We start from the raw sequence: 24,413 nt of genomic DNA on the forward strand, positions 1-24,413 counted from the left end.
ATTCCTACTTTTCATTAGATTAGGTGCAAACAGTCTGAGTAAACAAAATAAAAATTCTCTGCCATTGGCAGCCTGCTGCTAACTGCTATACCCTGGATGGTTTTCTTTTCGTTAATAATTCAATTGCTAAAAAAAAAAAAAAGAAAGAAAGAAAAAAGAGGGGCTTGGCAGGGACTTGGCTCCAGCTGCAAATCAACTTCAGACTCCAGAGGAACTTGAAAGATCTACCAGCGCCCACAATGGCTCTTCAGTGCAGCCTGTGTTTACTCAGGACCCAGCCCACAACCTCCCTAGTCCTGAAGGCAGCCTGCATGTAAATGCTACATTGTGCAGTAATTTTTCGGTTATGTGGCTTCAGGCTGGTGGCAGATGATTTGTGAGACTGCTTCAGATCCATCAGGTTTGAAATTCTACGTTGGCTGGTGCATTGCTTTGGAGGCTCATTTACTCATCCTTGCATTCATCAAAGCTTAATTAAATGCCTACTATGTGCTAGGCACTGTACTAGCTACCAGAGATAGAAAAACACAAGGACATGGTCACTGTCCTAAAAAGACGAGGCTAGGAAGAGACTCATGCGATCCCTTGGCAAGTTCCTTCTTTTACTGAGCATATTACCATGACCCTTGACAAGCTCTCTCCTTGGGGTCCTTTGGAGAGTTAACCCAATAGCTTGGGGTATATGATTAATTCATCAAACATAGGTTGAGAGCTTACTATGAACCAGGCACTTCTCAAGGCACTAGAGGTAAAAACACAGAAAAGATGTAGCCCCTGTCCTCAAGGACATTCAGAGTAGTGAGAGAGACAGATCTGCATAACAATAGTTCCATTAAAGAGCCGTAATTACTAAAAGACATCTGTTCAGGGTACAGTGGAAGCACAAAGGGGAGAGTCATCAGTGGAGAGGTTGGACTAAGTCACAAAGGAGACTTCACAGGGGAGATGATGCTAGTATGGAGTCAAGAAAGATGAGCAGGTATTCGAGCAAGTATTCAACCAGGTGGACTGTGGAAAACAGAGGGTCCACAATACCATGGAAGTAACTTACTCATTCATTCATCAGACATTTAGTGAGTACCTATTATGTGCCTGGCACTGGAATAGGGGCTGTGCTAGACACTGGTGATACAGAGCTAATAAGACCCTGCCCCTACCCCCTGGAAACTTATTCTTCAGAAAAAGGGATAGACCCATAAATTTACAATCACATACGATGACCTAAGTTGTAGTCATAAGGTGCTCGAGAGGTTACTTATGGTTTCTTTCTCACACCTGGACATGAAATGTAACATCAGACTCTGCCTTTCAAGAATTTAACCCTAATTGAATGAGAAGAAATGCTACAGGGTATCTAAGAGGCAATATAGTATGAACATAAGAGTAGAGACTTTGGAATCATGTACAGTTGGGTTCAAATCCCACTTTTGCCATACTAGCTGTGTGACCTTGGGCAATTTTCATAACCTACGTAGAAAAAAATCTCCATTTTCTCATCTGAAACCTGACTGTAGAGTTATTGTGAAGCTTAGAGATAAAATTTAAATTAAAGTGCCTCGTTATCATAGGTGATCAATAAAAGGTAATTACTTCTTGGTGCACATATAACATTGTGAAGTAAATTTCCAGCACCAAAGTAATATGTTAAGTTTATTTAGGACAATTACTGTCCATAACTTCAGTGTTAAGAAAACTATGATCAACATTTAGCCTTCTGACTCTACATGCCGGGTAGAAATTTGGACATAACAAGATATAAATGAGGCCAGCTAGGCTAACTAAATTTGAAAGTCTTTAGTGATATACCAAGAGATCCTACTTAATGATCCAGGCCATTAGAGATTTTAAACAGAAAACCAGCTTTCCCTACAACTGAGAGACCAAGTGGGACACGATAGGCTGATCTATGTATTAGCTAGGGCTTTGCACATAGCCAGGCATCTTTTTGAATGCATGAACTCTGAAATATCCTAACCGAAACAGAATCTTTTGAATATAAAGAATGGGACTCTCAGGTAGGGTCTAAGCACACTCCATTTGTCATTTACAAATTTAATGACCATGGAATGTTTATGAGTGGTGTGTTTTTATGTGAGGATAAGAAGCCAGGAGAGGAGAGGGCCTGAAAAAAGAATGAATTTGGAAGTGAGAGAGAGTTGAGAAGAGAGAAGAGAAAAACAAAAGAAGATGGCTGTGGAAAGTGGCAGAGTGGGCAAAAGGACTTCGGACTTTTAAAATAGGCAAGTCTAATACTCCATTTTAAGTTGTTTGCACTTAGGTGAAAAACTCTCACCACTTTTCTAAAGCCTTTGACAAAAGACTGTTTCATAGGTAAAAGGTTTAAGTGAATAGAGTTTTGGTAAAAATTAAGAAAAAATTACTCCAACATGCATTCCACATTTGCGTGGGCACCAAGGTGGAAATAAAGGGACTACAGCCACTTTCTGTAGAACCAGAAGTGGGAGCAGTAATTTGAAACCCAAGCGTCTCAGAGATTTTCAGAAATCTTTGGGTGGACTTTGAACTTTTCACAGAATGTTGTGACTTTGTTAAATTAACCTTTGTTAAGTAGAGCCCCAGTTTAACTAAAGACCAAAGGGAAAGTGAAATAGAGAAGTTGATTGCTCACATGTCCTAGAGGAGGTACATGGCATGCCTTGAGGAGTTATATGGGGACGTCAAGGTGGGGTGCAGACAGAGCATTTCTGGATGTTATGTTTTTCTTCCCTATTTTCTATCTCTCTGTCATTCTGCTATACCTTCTGGGAGATTTTTTCAACTTTATCTTCAAACTTGTCTATTGAACTTTTCATTTCTTTTTTTTTTTTTTTTGAGATTTTATTTTTTCCTTTTTCTCTCCAAAGCCCCCTGGTACATAGTTGTGTACTTGTTTAGTTGTGGGTCCTTCCAGTTGTGCATGTGGGACGCCACCTCACTAAGGCCCGATGAGCAGTGCCATGTCCGCGCCCAGGATCTGAACCACCAAAACCCTGGGCCGCATAAGCGGACTGCAGGAACTTAACCACTCAGCCACAGGGCTGGCCCCAGAGCTTTTCATTTCTGATCTCATGTTTTAATTTCTAAGAAATCTTTTTTTTTTGTATTCTGAATATCCTTTTTTTTTTTTTGGTACAATGCCCCTCTTCTATGGTTTTTAATGCAGTATCGTCTCTTATCTCCCAGGTTATTGCGTTCAAGTTTTCTTGTCCCTGCATTGTCTCTGTCTCTTCTGGGTTGTTCTTATTTCCCGTTTCTTTAGTTAGGTCTCTAGCTATCATACTATAGGTTTTCCTCAGATATCTGGTGATCCTGCATTGTCTACACTTGAACATATGAGGTCTTCAAGGGATATGTGCTGTGACAACACCTACACACAAGGAGCCAGCTGAGTCATGATACATCTCCATTTTCTATTTAGATGGTTACATAGCTTACACAATATTTCCAGGCATCCATGCCACATAAATCCATAGATCACAGGTTTATTTACCACAAGTAATCCTAAACAACCATATACATCCTTCAAAAAGCATTCCAAGGATAAGGTTCTTGCTAGAAAATATTATTTGTTTGTTTGCTAAGAAGTCTGTCATTAACATATTTAAAAAGAGATTTGATGGGATCGCCTTCTTTCTTTCCTGGTTCTATCTCTGGAGTAATGAAGAAAATGAATTACAGACCTATTGCTTAGCCAATTACTTCACTGTGTTTACGGTGTGCTAGGACCTCTTATCTAATCACAAGAACTCTATGGGGTTGGTGTTATTATCCCCACTTAACAAACAAGGATGTGAGTGTCAGCACTTAAATCGTTTCCCCAAGATCATGACATCTGGTGAAATCAAGAGGGCCTCAAATGGCTAACTTCAAGTTCTTCTCCCCACTATGCTCCCACAGCTGATGTCCCCTAGCCAAACAACCCTCATCATCACAGGGACCAGGCACAGTTTCTGTTTTTCCCTGAGCAGCAGGTTTCAGTTCTCCACCAGTCTGAGGAATTATTGAAACAACCCAATCACATCCTTCCACAGACACCAGAGGTCATCTCACCTTCTTGTCACTACAAAGCCTGTGTCCCATAGCTCCTCCTTGTTCATTCTGTTCCCAAGTGCAAACCCCGTGTGGCACTGCATGGCATGCAGTGTCCTCCTCTCCTAGGCTGAGTATATGTAACTATTAAACTGCTATCAATCACACCTGTGTAGTGTTGAGTGTCATGTGTTTGGCCATCCTTATAAGAAAATTAGGAAATGATTCCAGGAGACCCGGCATGTTTCTCCTTTGATAGAATGAGCTTCTGAAAGATTTATCTTGATTTCATGCATAGACGAAAAAAATTGGACCGCTATTTAAGTAAGCTGATTTTCTTTTTAATGTATTGATGACACTGTGTGAAACTGGCATCATTTAACCAGTAATGGAATCAACATATATGCACAGGAAAACTTGAAATAAAAAAATGAAACAAATTAATTTATAAGAACAGTCATTTGATCACATTGAAAAGTCATGTTTCATAGAATCGTATGTAAATGGACCTTCTGCATTGCACATGTTAACATACTGTCTTCAAGCAGTGTTCTTAAAAATAACTGACAACTTTTGAAATGATTGCTGATGCATCAGCAGATTCACATATTCTGATTTTCATGTTGTCAGTGAAATCCTTCAGGTCCATGATGGATCGTAAACGTTGACAAACATTTTCGACAACTTGCATGTTCATTATTAACTATCTTGAGAAATGGAAATACAGTACTTAATTTTTCATTAAATATGCTATCAAAAGAATTTATTGCAAAATAGAGTTACCAAACAATAAAATAAATAACTAAATAGTTGTAGATTTACACGATATAATAAATGATCGTTCTATGTAGCAAGAGCATTCAAACTATACAGTAAGTGCTCGAGGATTCTTCAGTCTCTATTTTCTGCACATATTTCACATAAATTGAACCTATAATGTTCCTCTTTTCCCACTGACCTGCTGACTGGTGGCCTCGTACATTTTACAGACCACTGAAAAGCTGCCTAATAAGTTTATTGGTTGGCAGAGACTTTGAATACTTTTCCCATCATGACCAGAGACCATAAAGAGTGAGCTGTCCCTAGCTTCTTGCCTTTGAGCACACTTGATTCATATTGTTAATCATTCTGCATACTATCCTTGAAAGGGAGAAGTTGGTTACATGGCATCAGAAAAAGGTCAGGGAAAATGAGATGGGTCTCTGGTTATCTTTCATGTTTAACCATGTTTTCAAGTGAGAACTGCACACGCATCTCACACATTACCAGGTGACAATATGCAGAAGCTAGAAGTGCAAAATTGACAACTACCATTCTGGTTTATGTTACTTTTACTGTTAATAATTTTTCTTTTGAAAATGAAAAATCTGGATCAAATATAAAATTGGACAGGATGCTGGGACAAGAGGCACAAACAAGAGGTATAAACCAGGATGTTTGGTCATTCAATGTTTCTTTCCTGTTTGCTGGAGTGAAAGCCAGAAGAATTTGGACACTGTTAGTGGCTTATCTTCAAATTAATCAGGTGTTGAGGGCAATTGCACCTGCTCTTCCAGGTATATTGTCATTCCTAGGATAAATCAATACAGATTTTGGCACTTGTTATGTCATTATTAACCCAGCAATGGTTTATTTTTAATTTCATCAACAGAAGTATTTTGCCTTTGTCTAGCAAGGATAGCAGCACACTTTCACTGTCTCATCTCAGGGCTGTATCTAGAGACAAACTGATACCTCTGTACTACCATGAGGAATAACAAGATACGGTGGTTTGGGGACCATTTACTATGTGGAGACCCATAAGGCTCACAGTTTTGAAAATAGTCCATAGCAAGAGGGAACTCCACAACATCCAGGCAGCAGTGCAAACTGCCTTGCCACTTTGGCATCGTGTCACAAAAGACACAATGCTTTGTGTGTGTGGCAGATAGGGATACCTTATGAAGCTTGGGAAAACAAAATAGTAGAATGGCAATGCAGACCTCTAGATTTTAGGGTAAAATCAACCATTCTCCATTTGATAAGCAGTTCCTAGCTTGCTATTAGGCCTTGGTGGAGATTGACTTGACCACAGACACCACGTGAGTATGAGACCTTAGCTGGACTCATGAATGGGGCATTTTGAATCACACGGAGAATTGCACTGTTAAGTGGAAGTGGTATATACAAGGGTGGGTCTGGAAGGAACAAGTCAATTGACGGGCAGGTGACTCAGAGTCTCACGGCACTTGCTCCTACTGCTTTGCTGCCTCAACCCCAACCCACGCCTATGGACTCATGGGGAGTTTCACTTAACAGAAGAGGAAAACCCTTGGGCTGGCTTTACACTTGAGTGTTGATGGCATAGCATCAGCCATCCCCACTCTGGTATAGCACTAAAAACAGTAGTGACACAAAATGACAAACATTGTATGATTCCACTTATATTAGGTACCCAGAAGAGTCAAATTCATAGAGCCAGGAAGTAGCACAGTGGTTACCAGGGGCTGGGGGATGCGGGGAATGGGATTTATTGTTCCATGAGCACGAAGTTTCAGTTAGGGATGATGAAAAAGTTCTAGAGATGGATAGTGGTGATGGCTGCACAAAAATGTGAATGTACTTAATGTCATAGAACTATACATATAAAATGGTTAAAGTAATAAATTTTATGTTATGTATATTTTACCACAATGAAAAAGAAGCAACAAAAGAAAATCCTCCCAATGGGTGGAACGTTGGTTTACATGAAAGGAAAAATGGTTTATTCATGGATCTGCATTGATTTATGGCTAATGCCTAAAAGAGTTGGTCAGAGAATTGAAAAATTCAAGGTTGGAGGACTGATAACAAGGGTGTCAGTATGGAACTCTTGAAATGAGCAGCCTGTGAATACATATGCAGCCTATCCCCCTCTACAGGCATTACAGTGGAGAAGATGCTCCTAACAATCAGGTGGACACCTGGGAGAATTGGACCCATTTTCTAGCTGTCAGTTGCCTCCTTCTCCAGCCACATCTGTGCTTATGCGATGGAACTGTGTATGTAGGGGCCATGGTGACAGGGATGGAGGCCTTGCAGGAGTGCAATAACACGAACCTCTCTTCTTTTTAGATTTGATCTGATTACCACCACTGCTGAGTGTCCAATGTGCCAACAGCAGAAGCCACCGTGAGTCCCCATGTGGCATCATTCCCTAGCCGGCCCCTCCTGTTGGCTATGTGGGAAAAGATTGTTTACATTGGATCCCTTTGTTCATAAAGGCCACAGTTATGTGTACTCATTAGAACAGATCCTTATACTAGACATGATTTTGCCTTCCTTGCCTGTCTTGCTTCTGTTAGCACGACTATCATGGACTCAAGGAATGCCTCATCTATTGCCCTGGAATCACCTGTTACATCATCTATAACCAAGAAAATCATTTCATGGCAAAGGCAGTAGGGCAATGGACTCATGCCCATGAGTTTTACTATATACCCCATTACCCAGAAGCAGGTGTCTTGATAGAAAGGTGAGGTCACAGGGTACTAGCTGGGGACAACACTCTGAGAGGTTTGGGCAGTCATCCAGGATACAGTATATGCCTTAAAAACAGCAGCCAATATCCGTGGTCATTTCTCTACAGACAGAATACACTAAGAACCAAGGAGTGGAAGTGGGAGTGAGTGCCTTTCTATTACATGTAATAATCCACCTACCAAAGTTTCACACACCATAGCCACAATCTTTAGGTTGGTGAATTGGGAGGTTTGGGCGGGCGAGGCAGAAATACTTCCACCAGTAAACACACAGGTATGTGCCAGTAAATTGGAAGCTAAGATTGCTCTCCAACAGACAGAAAATAAGGCCACTCTTCTGGCTGGTGATTGATCCTGATTACCAGGAGAAAATTGGGTTGCTGCTACATAATGGGGGCTTGGATGACTATGTCTAGATCCCTGGGGATTCCCACATCCAAAAGTCAGTAGGAAACGTGGCAAACCAATAAAGATAGGTCCTTAGTAGGAATGAAAGTCTGGGTCCTTCCCACCAGTTAAAAAAACAAACAAACAAAAACTCCTGCGGTGAAAGATGTTCAGAGAGTGGAAGGGTAACATTGCAATGATTATCAAATAAGGCCTCATGACCAGTTACGGAAGTGGGAACTGTAGCATCTATATTTTATGATAATAGTTTACTTCTCCCCTTTTCTCTTTAAGTGAAAGAGGACTTATGTGAAAATAACCACTGATGGTGGTTAATATTACAGGTTAGCTCCAAGTGAGAATTTGATTGACATATTTGAATTGATGTACTTCTAGATCATACAGAAATAGATAGGACTTTGTGTTTCCCCTGTCTTGTTTTTAATTATTTTCATCCATATGAAAGAAAAGAATAGATGGATTGCTGGCTGTCTTCCAATTGCCTCGCCAGATCCACTCTCTACCCTTCTTTGCCCAACTCTGCATCCTGGGAGGACAACATCTAAGGACCGTGGCACCTGCGCTCCTTTGCCCTCCAGCCCATAGGGGGCATCAGGAGGAATCTGAAGGTTAGAAGGAGAGAGAGGCTGGGGTATTTCTTCCCCACTCCCTCCCTACCAGGCCCGTGGCAGCGATTTTATCTTCTACCTATGGCTACCACTCCTTTCAGGCATCCTCTTTCATGGCCACAGCCCTTGCTGGGTTTTGGTAACGCCCCACCCTCCCCTCACACCTTCAGGCCTCAAGGTGGTAACGGCTTCCTACTGTTGATAGTCCCGAGAGCTTTACCATCCTTTATTGGTTCCCTCAACTCTGCCCACATCTCTACATGTGGTCCTTTTATTAGACTCTTTTCTATTAAACCTATTTATTCCTTAGGTCAATGGCTGAATATTATTTTTGAAATATTTGTTATTAAGGTATAAATAACATTCAACAGAAGGCACAGATTTTAAGTGTATAGTTTGGTGAGGTTTGACAAATGCATGCACTCCTGTGACCACCATGCTCATCAAGATACAGAACACTCGCGTCACTTCAGAAGTTCCTTTGTGTTCCCACCCCCCTAGAAGCAACCAGTGTATGGATTGTTTTCACCACAGAATAGTTTTTCCCCTTCTTGAAACTTTGTATAAAAATGGAAGCACACAGTAAGTGTAAGTCTTTTGAGTAAGGCTTTTCTCATTCAGCACAATATTTTTGAGATTCATTCACATTATTGAGTGTATCAGTTTTTCATTCCTTTTACTGTTGAATAGTATTCTTTTGTGTGACTATTACACAGTTTTTCTATTCATCTGTTGATGTCATTTGGGTTGCTTGCGGTTTTTAATTTTTCTGAATAAAGCTGCTATGGCATTTGTGTGCAAATCTGTTTGTGGACCTAAGTTTTCATTTCTTTTGGATATACACTTAGGAGTGGACTTTCTGTTCCATAGGGGAGGTATATGTTTAACTTTATATGAAACAGCCAAACCGTTTTCTCAAGCAGTTGTACCAATTAAACCTTTAGAGCATGTCATCTCTCTAAATTAGGACAGCCCAAGACAGACCTGCATAAAGACAAACTTTAAAATGTCATTAGGATTAGGTAGTAATATCCAGTTGACTATTCTGAAAACATTAGCAGGCACAGCTCCTGAAGGAACCGGTCCGGTGCTCCTGCAGGTGCCTTCTGGCTCCTCCCTTCCATTCTCAGCAATCATCAGGCTTTAAAAGGTCCCCTCCAGCCCAAACATGCCAAGTCTCGCTCCAGGTTACCAGTTAGCTGTTAGAAAAGAAGTAGCTAAGTAAGTTAATTTACACTTACATGTGAATGATTGTCAGGCCTCACTGCATTTAACACCCTAAGGTATTTGTATTTTTAAAACCAAGTTTTATTTCACAAAGTAATTAACCACTAATAATAGCCTTGTAGTTGACATTTGGGGTGGAACATGGAGAGGAGACATCTTCTCCGTGAACGTCAAAAACTACGTGATCTGAAAAGTGACACCTGTAATATAGCAGATGTGGGTTCAAATCCCAGTTTTCACCTGGAAAAGAAAGTAAATAGTCTTTCAATGTCTGCATCCCAGTTCATTGTCATTGGGTCAATCATCTGTCCCTGTTAGCACCAATCACTTGTTCAATCTTCCTCAAGCATCTGTCTCATTTAAGCGTGAGCATTTTTAGGACAGACTGTAGCCTCATTCGGGGTCCAGCACGGGCGCAGGCACGCCGAGGGCACTCGATAGATATTTGTTGACCAGTACATGAAGACGGAAGGGGTCTGTAAACTGTGCAGTGCCACCAGTGCCCCACTTATAACAATGCCGATCTTTATTACTCCACCTACGAAGAATGCAAATTTTCGTTCCTTCACTGTTGATGCTGGGAGACGGGTAATCTGGAAGAAGAAATCAATTCAGGGCAGGGACGCCTGCAGCAGGATTCATAGGGACACTTATTTAGAAAGTAGATTCCGAAAAAAATCCGAATCGCAGGCCCTCTCCAGGTCAAGGAGCCCTGCTTTGGGAGGTGTAGTAATGGTGACATCCCCACCAGCGCTCATGGTGTTCTTGGAGAAAGGTTACGGTGTACCTGGAAAAGTCGTGAAGGAAGCGATGCGCAGATGCCCCTTTTGGAGTGACTGTCAATCTAAGCTCTTAGAGAAGAGGCGTCTCGCTATTCCGTGCGTTTCATTCCTTAGAGTGAGGTTGGTGAGTTAGAGTCTTCTTCTTTTTCATAAAAATGTTCCTCCTCTACAGGAGGACGCCAGCTGGAAAGTCAAGAGGCAGAGGGCAGAGTTAGGCATCCGTTTTCGAACGGTCCTCCCAGAGGGGCTCGCCCTTTTAGACTGCCTCACCCTCGCGCCGAGGGTCCCCAGCCAGTCGGGGGTTCCCTGCAGCCGGCGCTGCGTTCTCCCCGCCTCCCTGCGCCCTCGCCCTCCGCCCGGGCGGCGCCCCGGGGGCTCGCGGTCCGGCGCAGCCTCTTTTGGCACCGAGGCCTCCAGGTGTCCAGCACCAAGGCGGAGCCGGGCTGCAGCCGCCTCCCCGGCGCCAAGGACCAGACCCCGGGGAGTTCGGGGCCCCAGCGCCGCGGCTCCGGCGTCCCCAGCTCCCCGAGGCCCTCCGCGCTCCTCCCTCCCGACGCGCCGGGCGCGAAGCCTGCGGCGCGCGAGCCGAGCGCAGCGCGCAGAGCCGAACGGCGCACGCTGGGCAGTGGCCCGGGCCGCCCGGATCGCAGCCAGAGTCGCCTCGAGCCCGCCGGCCTGCGGGCGCCCGCACCATGGCAGCCGAGGGACCTGGCCTCCGCGCCCGGCTCTGGGCGGCGACGCTGCTCCTGCTCGCTCTGCCGCGCCTCTCTGTGCGGGCGGATGGTGAGTGTCCGCGGAGCGCTCGGGAGGCCGGGGACCGGGGGGCGCGTGGGGTCCGGGTCCGGAAAGCGGAGCCCGCTGGGGTGCCCCCGCGGACGAGCCCGCAAAACGGCAGTGCTGGCAGGGAACCAGGGGAGCGGCCGTCCTGCGACCCTGCGTCCCTCTCCCGGCCCAGCGAGTCTCCGCGCGCCGGAACGCCCCGTTGGGCCCCTTCACGCCGGGCGCGCGCTGGAGAAAGCCCGAGCGTCGGTCCTGCAGCCCTGCCGCTAGCCTTCCCGAGATCTCCATGAAAGTTCTTTGAAATGAAATCACGTCTAGGGTGGCCTAGAACCTCCTCTGCGGAGATATAATTTTCCACGTCTATTAAATGTACTCCTGTCGGTAAGGCCGTTGATTAGAACACTCCCTCAGCATTTTGGCTTGATCCAGGAAGACCTGAAAGATAAGTGGGAATCAACTAGACAAAGGGGAGAGGAGAGTGTCTTGGGTAGAGGGAAATAGCACGTGCAAAGGTCCTGTGAGCGGCAGGGAAAATGGGATAAATGATAGACAGTGTAGCTGGAGCTGAGAATGCAAGGTGAGGCTGTCCCACGACATGAGGCTAGAGAAATAGATAGGGACCAGATTATTGCTGAGAATAATCTGAGAATCGATCCTTGCCTCTTTTTTTTGTTCGTTTTTTGAACCTGAATTCAGCTTTCAATAATTCCCTGAAATTAGCCTGTTTGGAGCCTTATATCAATTCAATTTATAAAGGTAAATCAGCTGAGTTTTGATTTTGGAACAAAACTCAGTTGACTTGGTGCAGGAGGATCTGAAAGAAAAGAAGCCAGCAGTTCTTACATCCATGAGGGGTTCCTAGTAACTACAAGTTTGGGACAAATTAGATCGATGAAGCAGAAGGACCGTTGCCTGATTCAGGATGCTTTGTATATTTTAAAATGTCACTGCTATTTAGCAAACAAAATTGGGTGAAACGAAAAGGCTGGACAAAAGAAGCATGGTGGTTAGGGAAAGGGGAAAACAAGGAAAAAACCTCCAGATGTCATCTTGGAGTTTTTGGTGCTCTTTATCCTATGTACCACCTTGAAGAACTCTTTGCTCCTAATTAAGAATGAATGTCTTATTTCTTTGTATCCTCAGAGAGAGTGTTAGAGGAGAAAACATTTTTAACTTTCAAGGCTCCTTACTGACCACTGTTAATTTTTTAATTGAGATATAATTCATGTAAAATTTACCTTTTTAAAATGTGCAGTTTGGTGGTTTTTAGTATATTCATTATGTTGTGCAGTCATCACCACTATCTAATTCCTGGACATTTCCATCACCCAAAAATAAGTCCCATACCTGTGAGCAGTCAATCCACTGTTAATTCTTTACTGTAGGATTTGTTTTTGTTTTTGTTTTTGTTTTTTTTTGCCTGACATCAAGTCATGAAAATTAAGCTGATTTTAAAGAATGCAAGTAGAATAAATTGGAGCTAGTATTAACTTTTGAACAATGTAAACTATTGTACCAATTTTAATTCCTTTTAAAGAAATATCTCTGCAATCCATGAGGCTTTAGAGTTTCACCCCATTATACCTGCTTAAGTGGAATGCCAGATGGATATGGATCAATATTCTGTGCCTATCTGGCTTGATGTCAGTCATAGAAAATTGAAGGCAGAAATATCATTGGAAAAGGAGAAGGTAACGACAGCACCAGAGCATATTTTCTTGTTACCGCTTGCCAGAAATGTCTCTGTGTCTCCCTCCTTTCTTTTCTTCTCTCCACTTCCTCAATGGAGAATTATAGGTACACTTGTTTTCAAGAAACTCTGTTTGCTGCGCTCCAACTTTTATAATAGAGCCATTGAAGAATTATAACCTATATTATGAAAGGATTCTTTTCTTTACTAAATATATGCTTAACTACCACCACTTTCCACATTTAGTTATTTGTGTGCTACAGTGATGGAAGGGGTAGAGAAATGTTTGGCTAAACTGTGATGCGTTACAGACATTTGAAGAGAGAGAATTGGAACTATTTTTAAAAAACAAGTCAATGAGAAAAATTCCAATGAAAAACATTTAGTTTACATTCGACTAATTAGATATGCATCTCATCCATAAGGGAGACGTGCTACTGTACTTTTAAAATACTTTTGAAATTGAAAATCTTCACATTAACTGAATGCAAATTAAGTGTGTTGGATTACAGTAGTTTGATTAAAGTTTGTATGGGTAACAGGAAAAGATTCATTAAATCAACAGATAATTTATTGAGTATCTACTGTATGCTAGGTACTGTCCTTGCTGTTGAGGATAGAATGGTGAGGAGAAAGAGGTCCTTGCTATCAGGGAACTTTAAAGTCTAATGGAAGAGAAAGTCACTAAGCAAATAATTGAATGAATGAAATGTGAAATTGCAATTTTGCTAAGTGATCAGATTAAAGGATAGAAGGTACAATGAGAGTATATAATAGGAGATTTTGACTTGGTATAGGAGTCTCTGAAAGATGAGTAAGAATTAACTAGGCAAAGAGAGGGAAAGAAGAGTATCTGGGTAGAGAATAGCGTATGCAAAGAAACTGTGGGTGGCAGGGAAAATGGAACATGTGATAAGAGACAGAATGGCTGGGGCCAAGAGTACAAGATGGAAGTAGCTCAAAATGCTGCTAGGGAAATTGGTAAGAGTGTGATGATGTAGGGCCTCATAGGCCAAATTTAGTTGTTTTTTTCTTCTAAAGATTAGCACCTGAGCTAACCACTGTTGCCAATCTTTTTTTTTTTTTCCTGCCTTATCTCCCCCACATCCCCCCGCTACATAGTTGTATATCTTAGTTGTGGCATGTGGGACGCCGCCTCAACGTGGCCAGATGAGTGGTGCAATGTTCGTGCCCAGGATCCAAACCGGCAAAACCCTGGGCTGCCGCAGCGGAGCGCGTGAACTTAACCACTCGGCCACGGGGCCGGCCCCCCCTAAATTTAGTTTAAATCCAAAAAAGGAAAAGAAGCCATTGAATGGTTTCCAGTAGTAGAGTGACTGATCAGATCTGCATTTTGAAAACAATACCCTGATTGTGATGTAGGGAGAATGGATGGGACCAGGGCAAGACTGGATATAGAGAGACCATATAGGATGCTATTTCCCTTGTCCAGGTGACAGAGGATGAGAGTGGAGAGGTGGATGGGATGGAAGGAAAGAGTCTGGACTAAAGAGAAAAATGTGAGTCATCTGTGTAAGGATGGTCTTTGAAACCACGTGTGTGGATGGAATCCTGGGGAAAGGTTTTATCGTGAGAAGAGATGACCTAGAACTGAGACTGGAGTGAGGGAAACAGATTTAGGATTACTGAGTCTATGTTCATGAAATATATTGGCCTATAATTTTCATTTCTTGCGATAGTCTTGTCAGATTTTGGCATGAGGGTTATGATATTCCTAAAATGAACTGGAAATTGTTCCATCTTCTGTTCTCTGAAAGGGTTTCTGTGAGGTGAGGGTTTTTTTAAATGTTTGGTAGCAAGGTCATATGTGTTTGGACTTTTTCTTATTGGGAAATTTTAAATGATGAATTTAATTTCTTTAGTAGTAAAGGAATAGTCAGATTTTCTTATTCATTTTGTCAGTTTTGCTGTTTGTTTTTTAAAGAAATTTGTCCATTTCATCTAAATTGTCAAGTGTATTTACATATGTAACATAATAATCTCATTATTTTTTCAGTGTCCATGAGATCTGTGGTGATATCCTCTTTCGTTGATATTGGTAATTGGTATTTTCTTTTTTTCTTGATCAATCTTGCCAGGTGTTTATCAATATTATCATTCTTTAGAAAAAAGCAGCTTTTGGCTTTATTTTCTTTGTTATGCCTCTGCTTTCCATTTGATTGGTTTCTCTTCTGTCTTTATTATTTCCTTCTTTCTACTTCTCTAGAGGCTTTAATTTTATGTTCTTTTTTCTCTGTTTTTGAGATAGAAACTTAGATCCTTGATATTCAACCATGCTTCTTTTGTAATATGAACATTTGAGGTTATAAATTTCCCTTAAATGCTACTTGAGTTTCTCCACAAGTTTCTGTCACTTAAGTAAAAAAGTTTTATTTCAGTTGTGGTTTCTTCTTTGAGCCCGAAATATATTTGGTAATTTCCATGCACTAGAGGATTTTTCTAATTATTCCTTTGCTATTGAGAGGCAGTATAAACACAGGGGTCAGGATCACTGACTCAGAGCCAAACTGCCTGGTTTTGTATTCCAGCTGTGTGATCTTGGGCAAATCATTCATAGTAAACCTTAACTATAGAATGGAGATAATAATAACACGTGCATCATAGACCTGTTATAAAGATGAATTTAGTGGATATTTGTGAAGCAAGTTGAATAAGACCTGGCCTATAGTAAACACTATATAAGTGATAAATAAAACAAGTGATTTTAGTTTGTTTGTGTTGTGGTTTTAAAAACGTGCTTTGTATGATTTGGGTTTTTTGAAATTGTTTTAGATTCGTCTTGTAGCTCAGTATTTGATCAGTTTTACAGGTGTCCTGTGTGTGCCTAGAATGAATGTGTATCCTGTAGTTTGCAGGACTGTGTGTTGGTCCTTAGGTCAGTGTGTTGATTTTGTTGCTTTTAAATCTTCTATATCTTTTCCTTTTCTTTTTCTGTTTTCTCAGTTACTGAAGGAGATAGTGGTTAAGATTTTCGCAAGCATCGTGGGTTTTTCTATTTCTCCTTGTAGTTTTATTAATATTGCTTTTTTGTAGCCTAGAGTTGGTATTAGTGTTTGAAATTCTTATGTATTACTGATGAAATAAATCTCGTTATAAGAGATCCTGCTCTTCTCTAGCAATGTCTTTTTTTAATAACAGTTTTATTGAAATATAATTCATATGGCATACAATTCACCCATTTAAACTGTGTGATTCAGTGGTTTTAGTATCCTCATAGACTTATGAATCACCACACACAATTTTGGAACACTTTCATTACCCCAAAATAAACTCTGTACCCATTAGCATTCACTCCCATTTCTCCCCTCAAGCCCCAAGCTACCACTACTTTCTGTCTTTATGAATTTGCCTATTCTGGACATTTCGTGTAAATGGAATCCTATAATGTGTGGGCTTTTCTGACTGGCTTCTTTCACTTAGCATAATGTTTTCAAGGTTCAATCATCTGTTGCATGTGTCAGTACTTCATTTCGTTTTGTTGCTGAATAATATTTCATTGTGTGGATATATCATAATTTCTTGATCCATTTATCAGTTGATGGTCATTCGGTTGATTCTACTTTTTGGCTATTATAAATAATGCTGCTATAAATATTTATATACAAGTTGTCATATAAACGTGTGTTTTCAAGTATGTTGGGTATTCACCTAGGAGTGTGATTGCTGTATCATATGGTAACTCTATGTTTAACCTTTTGAGAAACTGCCAGGTAGTTTTCCAAAGCAGCTGCACCATTTTACATTTCCTCCAGCAGTGTCTGAGGGTTCCATTTTCTTCACATCCTTTCTATCACTTATTACGTGTCTTTTTGATTATAGCTATCCTAGTGGGTATGAAGTAGTATCTCGTGATTTCGATGTGCATTTCTGTGATGGCTAATGATGTTGAGCATCTTTTCAAGTGCATATTGGCCCTTTGTGTATCTTCTTGAAGAAATGTCTATTCAGATTCTTTGCCCATTTTTTTAACCATTTTCACCATCTTTAAGTGTACAGTCCTGTGGCATTAAGTACTTTGACATTGTTGTGAAAACATCACCACTGTCTGTTTCCAGAACTTATTCATCTTCACAAATGAAATTCTGTACCTGTTAAACAATAACTCTCTATTCCCTCTGCCCCCCAGCCCCTGGAAACCACCATTCTATTTTCTGTCTCTATGAATTTGACTATTCTAGGAACCTTTATATAAGTGAAATCATACATTATTTGTCCTTTTGTGACTGACTTATTTCACTTAACATAGTCTTCAAGTTTATCCATGTTGTAGCATGTGTCAAAATTTCCTTTCTTTTTAAGGCTAATTAATATTCCATTATATGTGTATACCACAGTTTGTTTGTTTATTCGTCTGTCAGTGGATGCTTCGGTTGCTTCCTCTTATGGCTGTTGTGAATAATGCTGCTGTGAACATGTACAAATACCATTTCAGTCTCTGCTTTTACGTCTTTAGGTATATACCCAGAAGTGAATTGCTGGATCACACGGTAGTCCTGTGTTTAATTTTTTGAGGAATCACCATATGTTTTCCACATCAGCTACCCTATTTTACAGTTGTATCCGCAATGTACAAGAGTTCCAGTTTCTCCACCTCTTTGCCAACACTTGTTATTCTCTGTTTTTTTAAAAATAAGAGTCATCCTAATGGGTATGAAATGGTGTTTCATTGTGATTTTGATTTGTATTTCCCTAATGATTAGTGGTATTGAGCATCTTTTTATGTCCTATTGGCCATTTGTGTATCTTCTTTGGCGAAATGTCTATTCAAGTCCTTTGCCCATTTTTTAATCAGATCATTTGGATTTTTTGGTTCTTGTTGAGTTGTAGGAGTTCTTTCTTTATTCTATTTATGAATTTCTTATCAGCTATATATTTGAAAAATTTTCTCCCATTCTGTGGGTTGTCTTTTCACTTTATTAATTTTGTCCTTTGAAGCAAAAAGTTTTAAGTTTTGATGAAGTCCAGTTTATGTTTTCTCTTTGGTTGCTTGTACTTTTGGTGTTATATCTAAGAAACTATTGCATGATCCAAGGTCAAAAAGATTTCCTCCCATGTTTTCTTCTAAGGGTTATAGTTGTAGCTCTTACGTTTACGTCTTTGATTCACTTTGAGTTTATTTTTGTATATAATGTGAGGCAGGAGTCCGACTTCATTCTTGTACACGTGGCTGTCCAGTTGTTTCAGCAATGTTTATTGAAAAGACTCTTCTTTCTCCCATTGAATGGTCTTGACACCCTTGTCAAAAATCAATTGACTGTAAATGTGAAGGATTATTTCTGGACTATCAGTTCCATTTGTCTGTATGTATGTTCTTATGCCAGTACCACATTGTCTTGATTACTGTAGCTTTGTAGTAAGTTTTGAAATAGGGAAGCATGAGACCTGCAACTTGTTTTGGCCATTCTGAGGCCCTGGAATTTCCATACAAATTTTAAGATCAACAAAAGCCACTGGGATTTTGATGGAAATTGTGTTGAATCTGTAGATCTATTTGGGGAGTATTGCCATCTCAACAATATTAAGTCTTCTGTCCATAAATATGGAATGACTTTCTATTTATTTGGGTCTTCTTTAATTTCTTTCAATAATTTTGTATAGTTTTCAGAGTATACATTTTACATTTCTTTTGTTAAATTTAAGTATTTTATTCTTTTGGTGCTATTACAATGGAATTTTACTTTTCATGTTTAGTTTGTCCATTGCTACTGTAGAGAAATGCATATGATTTTTGTGTATTGATCTTATATATTGCAACCTTGCTGAGCTAATTTTAATAGTTTTTCATGGACTCCTTAGGATCTTCTACATGCAAAATCATATCATTTGCAGATATAGTTTTACTTTTTCTTTGCAATCTGGATGCCTTTTATTTCATTTTATTGCCTGATTGCCCTGGCTCGTACTGCCAGTATAGTGTTAAATGGAAGTGTCAAGAGCAGATGTCCTCATTGATGGGGATCTTAGGGGAAAGCATGCAGTATTTCACCATTAAGTATGGTGTTAGCTATGGGATTTTTGTAGATGATCATCGTCAGGTTGAAGAAGTCCCTCTTCCTTCCTGGTTGGTTAAATGTTTTTATCATGAAAGTGTGTTGAATTTGTCAAGTGCTTTTTCTGCATCTGTTGAGATGATCATGTAGTTTTTGTCTTTTATTCTGTTGATATGGTGTATTGCATTAATTGATTTTTGGATCTTAAACCAATCTTATATTCCTAGGATAAGTTCCACTTGGTTGTGGTGTACAATTCTTTTTTTATGCTGCTGGATTTCTTTTGCTAGTATTTGTGGAGGATTTTTGTGTCTGTACTCAGATAATGACACAAAGTGATATCAGCCTGTAGTTCTCTTGTGATGTCTTTTGTCTGGTTCTGGTATTAGGGCAACGATGGCCTCAGAGAATGAGCTGGGAGGTGTTGTTCCCTCCTGTTCTGTTTTTTGGATGAGTTTGTAGAGAATTGGTATTAATTCTTTAGATGTTTGGTGGAATTCACCAGGAAGCCATCTGAGTCTGTGCTTCTCTTTGTGGGTAGTTTTTAAATTACTAATTGAATCTCTTTGCTTGTTAAAGATCTGTTCAGATTTTCTATTTCTCCTTGAGTCAATTTCAGTAGTTTATGTCTCTCTAGGAATTTTTCCATGTCATCTAAGTTATCTAATTTGTTGGCATATAGTTGTTTATAGTAGTGCTTTATCATCTTTTTCATTTCTGTAAGTTTGGAGTAATGTCTACTGTGTCATTCCTGATTTTAGTAATTCTAGCCTTCTCTCTTTTTTTTTTTTTTTTGAGGAAGATTAGCCCAGAGCTAACTACTGCCAGTCCTCCTCTTTTTTGCTGAGGAAGCCTGGGCCTGAGCTAACATCGTGCCCATCTTCCTCTACTTTATATGTGGGACGCCTGCCACAGCATGGCTTGCCAAGTGGTGCCATGTCCGCACCCGGGATCCGAACTAGCAAACCCTGGGCCGCCGAGAAGCGAAACGTGCGAACTTAACTGCTGTGCCACCGGGCCGGCCCCCTCTCTTTTTTTTCTTTGGTAATTTTAACTAAATTCAATTTTCTTGCTCTTCAAATAACCAATTTTTGGTTTTATTGATTTTCTTTATTGTTTTTCCTTTTCTGTTTCATTAGTTTCTACTCCGATCTTTATTATTTCCTTCTTTCTGCTTGCTTTGTGTTTGATTTGCTCTTTTCCAGTATTTTAAGGTAGAAGGGTAAGTTTTTTATTTGAGAGTTTTTTCTTATTTTAACATAGGCATTTACAGCTATAAATTTCTCTCTAAGCAGTGAATTAATTGGATCCCATAAGTTTTGTATGTTTGTTTTCATTCGTCTCAAAGTATTTTCTAGTTTCACTTATGATTTCTCCTTTGACTTATCAGTTATTTAGGAGTGTGTTGTTTCAACTCCACATATGTATGAATTTCCAAACTTATTTCTGTTATTAATTTTTAGTTCCACTGCATTATAATTAGAGAACATACTTTGTACAATTTTAATCCTTTAAAATTTGTTGAGGCTTATTTTATGGCCTAGCATATGGTCTATCCTAGAGAATGTTCCATGTACACTTGAGAGAAACGTGTATTCTGCTGTTGTTGGGTGCCATTTTATATAATCAGTGTTCATTTATATTTAATCATGTATTGATTTTTTTCCCCTTTTCCATTCCATCTTACCTCTCAGATAATTTTCTTTCTGCCTGAAATACTTCTTTTAGTATTTCCTATAATTGAGATCTGCTGTTGGCAAACTGTCTTGGTTTTGGCTTGTCTGAAAAAATGTTTGTTTCACCTTTGTTCTTGCAACGTGTTTTCAGTGAGTATAGAATTCTAAATTTGCAGTCATTTTCTGCTCATAACTGTATTCTTGCCTCCATTGCCGCTGTTTGAGAAGTTGGCTGTCAGTCTGACTGCTGCTGCTTTCAAAGTGTTCTGTCCCTTTTCTCTGTCTGCTTTGACAATGCTCTCTTTGTCTTTACTGTTCAGCAGCATCACTAGTATATGGCTCCTTAGAGATTTTTTTCCCACCTCAGCATTTGTTGTTGGACATATTCAATCTATATTGGAAAATTTATCAGTTCTATAAAATTCTCAGGCATTCTTTCTTCAGATATCACTTCCACCTCATTATTTTCTCTCCCATCCATCAGGAATTCTAATTAAAGCATACGTTAAGCCTTATTCTTTCCTCCATGGCTCTTTATTATCTTAATATTTTCCATCTTTTTTTCTCTGCTTCATTTTGGATGATTTCTTCTGATTTCTTTTTCAAGGATAAGTTCTTTGTTTAATCGTGTCTGATATACAGCCAAGAACATCCATTGAATTTTTAATTTATCATTGTATTTTTAATTTCTAAAAGTCCTATCTGGTTCTTTTTCAAATCAGCTAAATCATTTTTTATAGTGCTCTATCCTTTGCAGATATTTTCAAACTTGTCTTTTATTCCTTTAAATACAGCAATCATCATTGTTTTGTAATGTGTGCCTGTTAATACCAGTGTCAGACTTATGTTTAGGTCATTTTCTGCTCTGTGTTGTATCTGTTGCTTCTCACGGTGCCTCATTTCCTTGTACACGGGCTGTATTTTATTGTGGTGCGCATTGACTTTGAAAAACTATTTGTATGGGATTCCCTGAAGCATAAGGTGAATTCTCCAGAGAGGATTTACATTTGCTGTTACCACGTGTCTAGATAAATGTTGGTCTTAGGCCACTTTAAGCTAAATCCATGGCTTCAAGTATCTCAGACGTCAATTTTCTTGGACTACAGTTCCCGGTGGGGATTAGCACTTGGGTTTCTAGCACCAAGGCAGCTCTTCCCAGAGCCCCTTGAGGGTGAGGGGAGGAGGCTGTTTATCCATGTTCACTCTTATCCGGAGAGTTTAACCCTTCAGAGTCCCAGCTTCATGTATTTGTGTGTGTGTGTGATGGTGGTGGAGCGGTGAGGAGAGGTCTATCAGATTCCCTGCCTCGAGTGAGCCCTGGGCTGTCACTTTCATCCTCCTTGCTCTAGGGCTTGGGCATCAAAACCTAGTTTAATTTCATAACATTTTTTTCCACAAGGGCAAATGCTATTAATACAGAAGTGTCTTGGGGTGCATCCATACTTCTCCAGGCAGGGACAGCAAGTACAGTTGTTCAGGTTGCGTACTGAACATTGGGATCCAGTCTAAGGGAACACCAGTCACCTACAGATATGTCTATTTTGAAATTTTTTATTTTTATTATAACTTTTGGTTCCAAAGCTGGAGGGTTATTATATTTATTACAATAATTTTGCAGTAGATGACAGTTAAGTGTCTTATTCTAGTAAAATCACTATATTATGACAATTTTGCTGACAGCTGGAAGTAAAATGTCTCATTCTAACTGGGTTTTTCCTCCTCTGCCTTTATGTGAACTTCCCAGGGCCACCCAAGGCTTTGCTTCATCCCTCCAGGAGGCTCCTGGGGACCACACCACTCCCTCCTGCACCCTGGTTTTCTTGCCTAAAGCTCTCTTTTGCTTTCAGCCTCAGTTTCCCCCTGTGCCTGAATTCATGTTCCCATTCCACCACTTGTCACACATTTCCTGAGGCCGCTACATGCTCGTGTACTGCTTTGCGGCAGGAAGCAGAGACATGGCTGCTGCTGTCTTGTCCAGTAGGGGGAGAAATGCAGGGAACAGAAGTGAACTCATGGTGGGAAGGGCCTGATGATGTCCTGAGACGATAGGACAGAGAGAAGGGAAGCAGCCTGCTGGGTATGGGGTCATCCCAGGGCTGGGGCAGGCAGAAGAAGGCAGAGCTGAGGCCTGAATCAGTGCCTCGGACACCAAGTGACCCAACTCAGGGGAACCTAGGACCCTGAGCCTTGCCAGATGGTGTTTGTAAAACACCTTTTTAAAAGGAAGATTTGAAGAGCTTATCTGGATAAACATGCCGGAGCAGATGGTTTATTTTTTTTTTTTAAAGAAGACAAGAGCAAAAAATGGATTAAAACACCCATAAATTGTCATCACCTGGTCCCAGAGATGCATACAATGGGGTAATTGCTGCACTTGGGTATTCTGGCAAGTCGGAAACTACAGTTCTGACAGGCGTCTGCCAGAGAGCGAGTTTGCTGAGATTAAATTCCCATGGATCCTGGAGTCACCCCATGTTTGTGTTTGTCCCCACACAGGGAAGCTCTTTGTGTTGGAGTCTCAGAATGGCTCTCAGGGCCTGGAACTGGAGGCGGCTCGGCTTTCCTGCAAGAACAGGGATGCTCGCCTGGTGTCTGCGGATGAGCTGCGGAGAGTGGTCCAGGATTGCGCCTTCGCGGTGTGCACCACGGGCTGGCTGGCCGACGGCAGGCTCGGGTAAGTCAGGCGAGCTGGGGGAAGCTCTCCTTCCAGCTCACCCTGACTGCCCCACCGGGGCTCATATGGGAGCTCAATAATTGTTCTGTTGAGGTGCCAGGATATGCAAAGTGCAGTGGGCAGTGCATTCTTGTTTTGAGTTTTTATATAAAAACATTTTTCTGGAGTTCTGTCAGTTTTTTCCTCCTTACTTTGTTATTTTGAATTTCCTTTTTAAGTTACAAAAATAATGCATGCTTGTTGTAAAAATTTCAAATAATACAGATATGAATAAAGTACAAAGTGAGTTTCTCTCCTCTTCCCCACCTCGGAGGTAATGACTCATAACTGTTTGGTATATATTTTTTATCCCTTTTTCTCTGCATACATATGAATAGGAAGATGGTGTGGAGATTTTAAAATATGGCCACAGATTCTTTCACATTGCTGTCTTCGAGAAGTGGGGTCTGTGTCCATTTAAATCAGAGACAGCATAGTATTGCCTCAAATGATAAAATGCAGCAGAAATGATGCTATGTGACTTCTGAGGTTAGGTCAGAAAAATCTATGCCCAGATTTTTGGAGACACTCACTTTTGAGGTGCCGTGTAAGAATTCTGACCATCCTGAGGAGGCCATGCTGTGAGGAAGCCCAGGCTACATGGAGATGCCCCATGTAGGTGCTCTCACCAATAGCCCCAGCTGATGTCCTGGACAGTAGCCAGCGTTAACTGTCAGAAATGTGAGTGAAGATGCCTCCAGGTCATTCTAGCCTTCAGCTGTTGAGTTATCGCCAGCTCATGAGTTTTCTCAGCTCAGACCCTAGACATTATAGAGCAGAGACGAGCCACTCCCACTGTGCCCTGTCTGAGTTGCTGACCCAAATCCTTATAAAGAAGTACATCTTCTAGCCATCTAGGATAAAATTTCCCAGAAGTGCTGCTAACTGCTTCTTTAGTCATGCTCAGATGACAGGAGTCTTTCCACGTTCTCCTTTATGCCACAGGAATGTGAAAGAGTAAAATGGGCTCCAGGAACTACTTTGGTTGA

At 40.7% G+C, this 24,413-nt stretch overlaps 1 protein-coding gene and 1 long non-coding RNA gene across 3 annotated transcripts in view; one reads left to right on the forward strand and one right to left on the reverse strand.

Annotated features, from left to right (window-relative positions):
- Positions 1-9,831: 9,831 nt before the first annotated feature.
- Positions 9,832-11,510, reverse strand: LOC138918063 (uncharacterized). The gene is made up of 3 exons (XR_011426991.1): positions 11,246-11,510; positions 10,560-10,737; positions 9,832-10,365 (listed from the first exon to the last, which is right to left on the reverse strand). It is a non-coding gene; the product is annotated as an uncharacterized lncRNA (long non-coding RNA).
- The window catches only part of SUSD5 (sushi domain containing 5), a 59,336-nt gene continuing 45,541 nt past the window's right edge, over positions 10,619-24,413 (forward strand). The window contains exons 1-2 of one of the 2 annotated variants that reach the window (XM_005600855.4): positions 10,619-11,337; positions 23,208-23,385. In XM_005600855.4, coding sequence (XP_005600912.2) covers positions 11,247-11,337; positions 23,208-23,385 — 269 coding nt within the window. In that variant the 5' untranslated portion in view covers positions 10,619-11,246. The remainder of the gene's footprint in view (positions 11,338-23,207; positions 23,386-24,413) is intronic. The other variant, XM_023620787.2, reaches the window with a different exon arrangement.

This window comes from Equus caballus, chromosome 16 (genome assembly GCF_041296265.1).
Source record: "Equus caballus isolate H_3958 breed thoroughbred chromosome 16, TB-T2T, whole genome shotgun sequence".
NCBI lineage: Eukaryota > Metazoa > Chordata > Mammalia > Perissodactyla > Equidae > Equus > Equus caballus.